Source organism: Merops nubicus, unplaced genomic scaffold (genome assembly GCF_000691845.1).
Source record: "Merops nubicus isolate BGI_N331 unplaced genomic scaffold, ASM69184v1 scaffold19593, whole genome shotgun sequence".
In the NCBI taxonomy this organism is placed as follows: Eukaryota; Metazoa; Chordata; class Aves; order Coraciiformes; family Meropidae; genus Merops; species Merops nubicus.
Genome location: NW_008599837.1, coordinates 78,246 through 89,532, shown reverse-complemented (window position 1 = coordinate 89,532; position 11,287 = coordinate 78,246). Strand labels below are relative to the sequence as shown.

Below are 11,287 nucleotides of genomic sequence, written 5' to 3'. Positions count from 1 at the left end.
TGAAGAGATGTTTCCCTCTCTCAGGGCTAAAGTCTGTACTTGTGGTGATTTTTGGCACCCTAAGGAGACCAATGACGGAGCTCCTTGTGAGAAGGCATCTCAGCCACAGCATTGTAAAAAATAGCATTCTCTGAGCTTTTTTTTCCCTTTTTTTTTTTTCCCAAAAAAGCGCACAGTTTATGTTCTTACCTTTTACAAGAGGTAGGATCTAGTGAAGAGCTTTTTTTCTCCTATTCACTTTCTATCGCTTTGTTATCTTTCCTTTAACTGCAAACACACATAAGGTCTGTCTCAGACTATATTCCTAAAGCAGGGATTGTTTTTAGGCTGTAACCACTCCCTTGGTTGGTTTCTATTCCTGCTTTTGGAAGAGAAACTGCAGACGCTGATGTAGTCCAAGTCCTGGGTAAAATACTACTAAAGTAAGAGGCTTCTGGTTTCAAAGAAGAAAAAGGTCATGGGTCATCATTGTTCTCCATGTGCTTGTGAACAAGTTTCATATTCATATCTAAAAGCCTAAGGCGACTTGGGAAAATCTGTCTAGAAATCTGTTAATTACAAGTATTGTGCATTTCCAAGCCCCAAACTCAACCGCTCTGAGCCTTGAATAGTCTATGGGCATATGTTTGCACACCTACAGGACTCCAGATCTCAGTGGCTTTCTTGCTATGGTACATCCCTTTAATCATCTTTGCCTCCCTAACCCAAAATCTGGCAACAGCTACCTGGGAGTATGCATGAGGTTTGACAGCATTAGCTTCACCTACACCTCTTTGTGTGCTGGCCCAAATTCTCTGCGGTGAATCAGTGTACCAAAACTGCCTGTGGTCCCTCAAGAGTCCTGTCATTTTAGACTAGTGACTAGGGCTCTGATAGATAAGTAGCTGTTGTATTTTCATTCTTTCTCCACTAAGGCCCTAGAACCTGAGCCACGTGCCTCAGGTGTGAGGGGCTCACAGCTAGGTTTCCTGCAATATATGGTGGGGCTCAGAGCTGTCTGACAGCTTTCTGCTGCTCATAGGCAATGCCACCTCATATACTGTGTCAGCAGAGAAAAGCAAGAGACCTGTTCTCCCTGGAACTGATGTATGAGGTACCTCAACACGCTTATAGCTCTTACTTACCTGGGTTCATAGAGATTTTGGCAGATCAGCTTAGTGGGTGGATGATGATAGATGGCTTGTTTGTGCCTCTGCAACTGCAGCTTTTGTATTGTCTTTCACAAATGGGGATTCCCCACCACAGAGCTTGACTTGAGACAGACAAGTCAAGTGGCAAGTATCATTCTGTCTGTGTCTGTGGGTGATTTAGCTGAATAAAGCACAGGAGTCCAGGGTCACTATCAGGTGAATTTTCTTACCCTAACTCCTGAAGATACTCTGTACTTCATTCTGGCTTCAGTGCCTGTAAAGCAGCCAGAGATTCCCACCTCCAGGCTGTACATCTTGCCGACCTTTACCGAAGTTTGGATAGGATAGAAGAAGCGGCATATGTTTGACTTTGGGAGTTACTCGGACCAAAAGGACATGGATTTTGCCAAAGCTGTGAAGCGTCGGTGAAGCTGTGGTACAGCCTAAGAAATAAGTAATTGTGTATTTAGTCTTTGCACTTGCTGGGATTTTCTAAGGAATGTGTATGAACAAAGTAGCTATCACAGATGCTCTTGTAGAAGGACACGTTTTGATCAATAGTAGCACTGAGCAGGACTCCTCCCCACCTAGAACAGCACATTCGCTTCCTGTGCAATACACAGAACCCCTCTGCAGTTAGGTGTCTGTGAGCAGAGGCTTCCCTCCCTTGAAGTGTGAGCGCGGTGCGGCGGCGGCGGGAGCAGGGCGGGCTCTGCCTCTGCTCCCTTCGGTGTGCGCTGCGTGCCGATGAGCAGAGCTTTGCCTGCGCCGCCGAGGGGGCTCCCTGCTCCGCCTGCTCTGCCTGCCGCCCCCGGCTGCCTGCTCCAGCACGGCTCGTGTCGGACCCTGTTCTAACAGAAATCGCTTCCTTCCTTTCTTTTCCCACCCTCCCTTCCCCAGCTGATAACAAGACGAAAAAGAAAGTAGCCCACCGGGACAGGAAGCAGGACTTCTCTGCCTTCAAGCAGACAGACAGCGAGATGAAGGTTAAGATATCACCGCAGCTGCTCCTGGCCATGCACCGGTTCCTGGCGACAGGCAAGTGCGGGTTACCTCTCTTTGCAGTCGTGCCACAGCCTCGGAGGCAGTTTGTCAGAAAAGGCCGGTGAGGCGGGCGGGACAGTGCAGGTGGGAAGGGAGGCTGGATTGTGGGGTGACAAATAATGCCACTGTTGTGTTTTTCTTTTTAAATTCTCTCCTCTCCTGTGTTCAGTGTCGGCATGAACCCTCTGAGACATTTACCAGGGGTGGACCAGTAACTTTAAATTGGTCTGAAAGGTAAGGATGAATGCCAAGTGCCGCACTGCATGTCTAGAGTCCGTCAGATTAACGACTAGCAAGTACACCCCATTAGGAAGAGCTCAGGGAACAAACCAAAGAGGACTCGATACCACTGGCCAGCTGACTGTAATTGCACTCTGGCGCCTTCTCCAGAAAGAGATGCTGGACTTATGCAGGAAGGTCTAAACCTGTTCCATGAGACTTTTTGACTCCAAGTGAAAAACTCTCCTGACCTATTTAATGCAGACTGCACAGGTGATTGAACAGTACTTGTAAAAACGGATTTCTGGCTGGCTTGTGTGACCTCCGTTGATGACTTCAGGTTTCAGAGGACAGTTGTCTCCATCCCAGAACACCTTGATGTTTTAGCCCTTGGGTGGGCAGTCTGGCAGAGAGGCCAGGGCCTTGAATGGTTTCTTGCAGCTGATATTGCCTTTCGTCGTAAAGTTGGTCCTTTCACCTCAGAGATGAGACCTGTTAACAGGAGAGCTTGTGGAAAACATACCTTCCTATTGCTTGTGCTGTCTCTCTGACATATAAAGACTTCTCACATGCAGGCCTTTCAGATGGGCCACTTTCACTGCTGTGTTCAACATATGTTCCTGGGTTGAAAATGATAAAGTTGTTTTGTCTCAAGTTTGCCAGCTCCAGTTGGAAATTAGTACTTCCCCTCCAATAAGGTGCAGTAACTGACTGCCTAGGTGCTCCTAGTCCATACTCATGCTTTATTTTGCCTCTGTGACTTGAAAAAAACATGTATGTGATCGGTCATCACATCTCAGCTGAGGGGCAGTAATTCCTTAAAGGGCTTGGAATCCTACGGCTCATGTGCACGTGAGCATGTCGTTGGTGAAAGGAAGCAGTTCAACGGGAAGATGTGGATTTAACAGCAAGCAAGGCTTTGTTCATGTAGTGGTACAAGACTTGATGGAGTTCCCTAAACACCTGCTCAACAGACATAGTCTTACAGTGCTGCTTCTCTACTTGCTTGTGGATGAAAGGATTGTGTAGCTTAAATCCAGGCCTGTCTGTGAAGCCACTGCTAAATAAGATGAAAGCTACAGTTTTGGTTTCTGTGTTCTAGATGGAGAATAGTATCTTTAGCAAATGGAAGGTCCTGGGTCATTAACGGTCCTGTTCTGAAATGAAGTGTTAGGAAAGCTTATCAATTTGCATGTATAAATCTTGATGTCCCCGGCATTACTCTCCCACACAAGGATGAGCTTTTCTGCTTCAAACAGCTCCTGTTGGGAACACTGAAGAGCAAGTGGATAGGGGATGTGTTCTGTGTGTCAGGCATTAATACCACATGGTTTGGACTGACCTGCACTGTCTCTCACTTTGAGTAACTCTTCCTATATCAACTGTGGCAGCCCCAATTGTGACTGTGATTCATGCAGAGCATCTATGTAGAGCAACTTTCTAGGCCCCAAACAGTGTTTTTTTGTTTGTTTGTTTGTTTTAAAGTGGAATAAATGTAGTAACTTTTAATACCTTTTGAGGAAGGAAAAAAGAAATTCAGAGGTTCTCTGTGCCCCAATTGTAAAGCTCTTCCATTTATACAGCGCTCAAGTGAGCCTATACAGCCGTGACTCTGAACTCTCAAGAGTGCAAGACTGCCTTTTGCTTTTCTCTTTCAGATGAAGACATGTTTTTTGGTTGTTTTGAAAAATATTTCAGTAATGAAAATTGGGGCATTCCTGTTTGTTTTTTTTTTCCCCCTTACAAATCTAACAATCTCAAAAGACAGGAAGCCTGCATTTCTGTAATGGATCTCTCTGCATCTGTGTGCCTTTTATAGGCAAATGCTTATTAACGAATACTGCTAACTACTTGCTGGGCATATGAAGGGTAATGCCAAGTTGTATCTTGTGTTATAGAAGTAGAAGCATTTGGTCCATCCCAGATGTCAGAGAAGATCCTTCTCAGGCTGCTAAAACATCCCAACGTCATCCAGGAGCTGAAATACGACGAGAAGAACAAGAAAGCCCCAGAACACTACCTCTACCAGAGAAACAAGCCCGTCGACTACTTTGTTCTCATTTTACAGGTCAGACATGTGATTATGTAGATATGTGCAAAATCCTTCACCTCCTGACATATCCCTCTCTTTACCTCTTCCAGTTGTTGAGGTTTATCTTCTTTCAAACATGGGAATGGAGCTATGGCTCTTGGGGACTGCTCTTGCCTCCTTTTTTGACCTTGCTAACCTTGAAAAGCTAACTCACTGATTTCAGTCTTAGTTAAACCAGTTGTGAAGGGTGGACATAACTTACCACATCCAGTCATCTTTTGAAAGATACTTATGCTCTAGGTGTCACTAGAATACGCAGTGCAAAGGAATCTCTGTGGACAGCTGGCATTGCTTGGAGAAAAGGGCTGCAAAAAGAGGCATGTCGTAGGAGTTTGTCAAGGATGCTTTCTCTAATGCACTTTTTCCTTTTGCAAAAGGAGACATGGAGTGTTGGACAGTTTAGAGAAATGACACTTTCTTATGCAGTTTTAAAGTCTGCATGTTTGGGGTTGTGAGAAGCAGAGGTTTTGGTGGGAGCATCACCCCCATCTGCTGATGTGGTGCCACCTCCTGCCACAGCCCCTGGCACCTTGTCGTCCAAGCGCTCGCTCTACTCTGAGATCACTGCAGTTGGCATTTGGGTGGTTTTTAGATTGGAGCCCTAGGTGGTGTGGAAGGACTGTTTTCTGCTTGTTCTATACTGCATCACTTCTGGTGCTGTTATCTCCCAGGTTTTGTTACTTGAGGGGACTGCTGAATGGTTAGGGAAAGCTTTACACAGGAATTTAGCTTCCATCTAGCACTATTTGAGCAGAAACTGTATTTTAAGAAAGATTTGGCTTGATAGGTGCTTATATTTTTATCCTGCATAACTGAAATCAGTTTTCATTATAAAAACACAAGCATCATAGCTAAAGTTGTAACCCAGGGCTTGAAATCCTCCTTAACATAGCCTTAAAAAAAAAGAGGAAGGGAGTTTAAACATGGTCAGTGATAAAAAATTAAGAAAGCACTGGAATATGATATTACGGATTCAATACGATTCTATTTTTAAAAAGGTTCACTTTTCACAAGGACTTGAGGAGCCACTGGTAGCTCTTTAACTGCTCTTTCTTATGTGCTGAATTGCTGCAATTTGAAATGTTCCAGAGGCAAGATAATGCTCCTGAATGAGGTAATGCTGCAAAGATGTAAATGGAAGGCATGGGCAATACAAAAGAACAGTCAGTTCTTTCTGAGCTATTCTTCAGTCAATAAATATTTTGCAAACACAATGTGCTAGCTCTATAATGCATTTGGGAAAGTGAGTCTTGCAGTAGGTACATGCTGTAAAAATTATAACAAGGTTGGTTGCACAAGGCTCAGGAGGGGATAAATACTCTGCATTTGTTACTTAAATGAACCTGGACTTAGTCTCTCATGTTGAGAGACCAAGAATACCTTCACAGTAAATGCATACCAGAACACAATTAAATGTGTATTCTGTGCATTAAATTTAGCACTTTAATCTCTACAGAGTTCCTGTTTCAGTTGCAATGCCATTCGTTTGCAACAGCTTTTCTCTTAGCTAATGGGAATTTCTTTGTAGCAGTTTGAGATTTGGTTTTGTCATTGTGGTTTTTTTTTCCAAAATTCCTGTTAGAACATTAAATGGTGGAAAACCAGAAACCACATGTGCATACATTTAAACAGGGCAGAACACATCTAACATCATGCGTGGAGAATTCTTAATGACTTTTCTGTGACTATGCCAAGCATGCCTGGTCTTCATATGGCCACCACTGGGAAGCCTGGAGTTGCTCTGTGTGCTGTTAGAGTAATGTTCTGGGAACTGAAAATCAACCCCTCCCTCCAGTGTTTAGTTTGTATTTATTACTAGTTTGTATTTATCTACTCACTCCAGACTGACTGTATGTGAAGATCAAAGCCTGGTTTTGTGTATGCTTTGGAGAACTGGTCTTGGCTGGTGAATAACTACCAGCAGTAGTTAGGTTGAGCTCCGTTTGTTACCAGCTTTTGCCTGAGTGACATAACTGTACCTTTTGGAAGGCTTATAACAAACAAATAAGCTCCTTATTTGTGTTGTGGAGTGAAAGTGGTTTTAAAAGAGATTATGTGAAATTGTTGCTTGTGATAGCAGGCAAGTGGATTTGTGAGCTAGGCACTCTCTCCCTCGTAGGTAGATTTAGTGTTTTTTTCTCATCTGAGGGAAAATTGAGTTGGTATGCAGGTTGAGTTAATTTTAGTGTTTATCTGCCCCAGTCCAGTACTGTAAAGTTAAAGGCATGATTATGTATTTTAAAAGGTTCTTAGTGAAAAAAAAAACCAAAAACCATAGAGATTAAATCTACCTTTTGGACTCATTTTGACCTGACTCTGTCCACTTGATGTTCATTCTGCTTAGTACATCCAGGACACACAGTCCGTCTGCCCTTGCCAGCCTAGCTGGAGGGAAAGCATGGCACAAAATTACGTTGTTTGCCTGAAATCCCAACCTTTGTGGAGTTCAGCCTGAAAGCTGCATGAGATTTCTTCTGTCTGCAGTGGTGTGCAGTACCAATAAGGATGGGTGGATGTGAAAACCAGGCCCCACTAAGAAGCCAGTTATTTTTGGCTACTTGTATACCAAAGTAACTGGGATGTTTACAGCTATGTTTGATTTGATGGGTTCTGTTCTAGAGTCCTTTGTAGGATGTGATGCTTAATGTTTGGTTCAGCCCACATCAGAAATGGGTGCACTTGTGTGGCAGTGTGGTTTTGTACAGCTTGGGAGGCACTGAAGGTCCTTGCCAAGACCCTGCAAAGTAGTAGGATCTTAAGCTGAGGGTGCTGGAATGTGTAAAACTGCTTAGAAACCAAGAAAACCAAAGGAGCCCCAAGAGTGCTCTCAGGAGTAAGGGCCTTGTTTCTGTGGGAATCTCATCAGTGAAGGTAGACAATGTCCTTTCATGTTGCCTCCCATCTCTTTCCTGTGTTCGTGTTAGAGGGGACTCTTCATGTGAGTATGAGCTGTGGCCCAGAATGTCTGGCTGTCTCAAGCCTCACGATGACTGTGCTACGTGCACACTTCTTGCGATATGAAGGGAGTATTTTTTCACTCTGCTTTGAGGGAAAGCAACCTGGCAGCACTTGGAGCAAGGCAATAGCACCCCAAAGCACTGTGGTGATCCCACCCTTCTGCAGGGACTTACTTTGGCCACAGGGCACCAAAGACCAGGATAGCTCAGGGCACAAGTGCATGTTGTTCTCCAGGGTCTGTCCCTGTTCAGGCACCATTACAAACTGCAGGGACCATGACACTGCTTAGGAATGTCAGGCAAAACTAGCTTTCAAGGCTCAAGTCTGGTCTTGTGCCTACGGTCCCTTTTAATTGCAGCTCTCTCCTTTTCCTTAACAGGGGAAGGTGGAAGTGGAGGCTGGGAAAGAGGGGATGAAGTTTGAAGCTGGTGCTTTTTCCTACTATGGGGTGATGGCCCTCACAGCATCGCCAGGTATGTCTTCTTACCTTCTGCTTCTGGAATGCACTCTTACACAAGCCTGCCTGTCCCATCCTGTGAGTGGGGCTGGAGGAGGCTGGGCAGGGGATCCCCACATCATGTCTGTGGGGCTGGTGTAAATGCTACCTCCTTGCCAGCCAGTGAAACAGCCTGCCTGGCGCAGCGTCCCTGGCAGGGGCATGGTCTGCTGCTGGCCCTGGCTCCGCAGTTTGCCAGCTCCTGGAGGATGCAGTCGTTTGCCTTTAGCGAGTGGTGCCTTTGGTACTGGAGGACAGCTTTGTAGCTTTGCTCAGGGTGTAGGGTGGCAGGGATGGCATTAGTGGGAGCACAGAGTTAGTGGCAGAGAGACATCTAGTGGTGCGAAGTACAAACACCCGGTTAGCTGGGGAATGGGTCACTTCACCAGTCTTGTCTCCAATGCCTTTTTGAGGAAAAGGAAGGCAGCAGTGCAAGAAAAGCAATTGCTCCTGTCAGCTGGTGTGGAAATATAGCCAAGAAATTGTCAAGGTGGGAGAGCTGCTGTCTGAGGGCGAGGTGGGAGCCAGTTTCTGGCACACAAGCGGTAACCACACACGCCACCACCTCACAGGCACATGTTGGGCATTGTCTTGTAATCCACCAAGAGTAGGCTCCAGTGCTGTATTTCAGTATTTGGTGATGTATTTTGGTGCCAGCAGTGTCACCACTAAGATCTTAATCTTAACTGGGAATCCATAGCCCCACTGGGGAGATGGGCTATTGGCCATCTGCTGACCCAAAGCTGCTTGGTCAGCTTCAGGGAGAGACATTTCTGCTGCTGAAGGTGGGTCCTCCTGTCGCAGCAGGGCTTACGGTCCACACGAGAAGCAGCTTGTTTTAGTTGTATGCTCATGAGCACTCCCTTTACCTTATGTGTACCTATCTGTATGTATGTTAGCAAACTGCGTTGGAGTGAAGATGATTTTGTAAGTTATGAGTATAGCCTTAGTAAACTCTACAGACAACAGCAGTTCTCTTGGACATGTGAGCTCGATTCTACATGCAGGACTAATTCTTCCTTAATTATGTGCACTTTAATTTGATCAGTCTAGCTTATACCTTTTGAAGCTTGATAGATTTGAAAGTGTGCAGAGCCCTGGGTGTGTTTTATCTGATTGATAGCAGCAATGTTCATGGGCAACTGTGACATGTGTATGACTGCATCACACCCTGAGCTCTGCAGCTCAGCTCTTGCAGTATGGACCCAGCACAGAGCTGGGTTAGGCATGGTCGCTTCTCTTACTAGACCTGTACTTGGAAATCTCTTGTGGCATCTCTGTTTTGCCAGCGTTGTTCAGGTGGAATGTTTTCATGGGTTGGGTTTTACTGTGTTGCTGACCCTCCCCACAGCTGCGCCAGTTGCCCCAAGGGCCATGAGGTCAAATGATCCCTTCTTTGCATGCCCTGAAATCTGTCTTGGATTTTGTCATGTCAAACTATTATAAACTAATGTTGGCCAACCTTAGATTTTTTTTTTTACTTTCAACTGGTAGTAGTACCAGTGCAAACATCTCATTTTGCTGGCTTGCTTTCCACCTTTTCGAGAATTTGTTGCATGATGTCTTGCAGCATCCTGGTATTTCTGTTAAGGTCAGCTCATAAAGATAAATTCCTGTTGCCCTGTGTAGACAGGAAAGCTCAGTGAAAGTATAGGTTACTGTGGAACAAGAGAAAACTCCCGCTCTTCTGTGTTCTAATGAGACTTCATGTGCCTTCTCTCCCCACCTGGAATGTGAAGTCAGTAACAAAAGAGAAAAGCGTTAAAAAACCCCAACCAAACACCCCCCTATACACCCCCCCCCAAAACCCCAAACCTAAACAATCGCAACAAAAGAGTGGAGCTTTTTACTTTAACCACAGCTGAGGAGGGATTTACAGTAACAATGAGTCCAATACCCATCCTGACAGGTATGAGCTCAGAGAATCACCACCTCACTTGGCATTTTGATGAAAACTTGAAGAATTATGGAATGTCTTTTGCTTTTATTTATATTTTTGTCTGTCTCTCATGAGGAACAGCACCTGTGACACCTTTTGGGCTTGTTTTAGCTTTTTGCCTTGCAGGCTGGAGTGAGCTCCAGTGCTCCTTTTGAACTATTTTAAAACTGAGTGTACCTCAATGGTCTATTCTGTGATGGATAACCATTCAAATTAGCAAGTGAAAATTGTTCATGTCATTTTACTGTAATTTCTTGGGTTTATTTTTTCATTTATTCCTGAAATTATTTGTCTTTTTTGTTGTTTTGCTTTTGTTTTAACCCCTTATTTTTGCACAGTTGATTTGCACTTTCGGTTTCAGTTCTTCGGTATGTGAATTGGCTCCTTCCCCTGTTGAGTGTGGGTAGCCGCTGCCTTTCTGGTCATGATCTTATCCTTTTTCTCTCCCTCTTCTAGTTCCCTTGTCCCTGTCTCGTACCTTTGTTGTCAGCAGAACAGAGTTGTTAGCAGCAGGTTCTCCAGGTAAATCCGCATGCTTCTATTTTCACTGTTCTTGTCACTGCCCTGATGCCATAACAGGTCAGCTGTAGTCTGTATTTATCTGACCCCTTTGCTCGTTAGGGAGATGGCCAGCACAGAGTTATGCCTTGCAGGTAGGTATCCTGAACATTTGTTTATGTTAACTGGTAACAATATGACAGAATCATCAAAATGGGAAGAAATAAAAACACATTGAAGAAAATGTATTTGGTAATGTGTGCTTTTCTTTTTTCTCATACGTACACTGGTGGAAAATTAGAAAGGGGGGATTTTTTAAAAGAAGGTATTCTCCCCAAAGATGAGGCTCAAAAATTTCTGAAGAAAATGCATTTGGCAGAGGAGAATGTCTGCTGCTAAACCGCCATAAAAGGAAAGCTTCCTTAATGAGAGAATTCTTACATTCTCATATGGGTAAATTCTATGGTTTATATACAGTCTGGCCATTTCAATTCCTCAAAAGCTTTGAGCTTTCTCTCAGTGAGGTTAATGCCATGGACTGGCACAGTGATTTACTGAGTGGACGGATTTGCAATGGAATGTACAAAAAGGTTGTGGGACCTCCTGTGGGGTTTTCTGGTTCCTATTTTGCTTAAGACCTTTCCTTGCTCAATAACCAAGTCGACTGAAACTGAAATCCCTTTGGAGAGCAGAGACCAAGGAAGGAACAAACTTCACCAAAAAGAGCTCTGAGATGTGGTTGAGCAGTTGGAAATTGGGAAGTGTTAAGAACTGAGCTTTGTGGACAGTGCGTGCACAGAGTAGCTGAGAAAAAATGGAAACCTATCAAGAAAGTCTGTAGGAAGAGCAGAATCCTGAAATGGTTTGAGCCACAGTGAATAAATTTCTTCCATTTGAAGTTTTTCTTTTTC

At 44.5% G+C, this 11,287-nt stretch overlaps 1 protein-coding gene across 1 annotated transcript in view; it reads left to right on the top strand.

The window, feature by feature from the left end:
• CNNM2 (cyclin and CBS domain divalent metal cation transport mediator 2) overlaps positions 1-11,287 on the top strand; it is a 119,852-nt gene that overhangs the window by 102,630 nt on the left and 5,935 nt on the right. The window contains exons 3-6 of the mRNA XM_008937543.1: positions 2,031-2,168; positions 4,292-4,461; positions 7,823-7,916; positions 10,335-10,400. Of these exons, the coding sequence (XP_008935791.1) occupies positions 2,031-2,168; positions 4,292-4,461; positions 7,823-7,916; positions 10,335-10,400 (468 nt within the window). The remainder of the gene's footprint in view (positions 1-2,030; positions 2,169-4,291; positions 4,462-7,822; positions 7,917-10,334; positions 10,401-11,287) is intronic.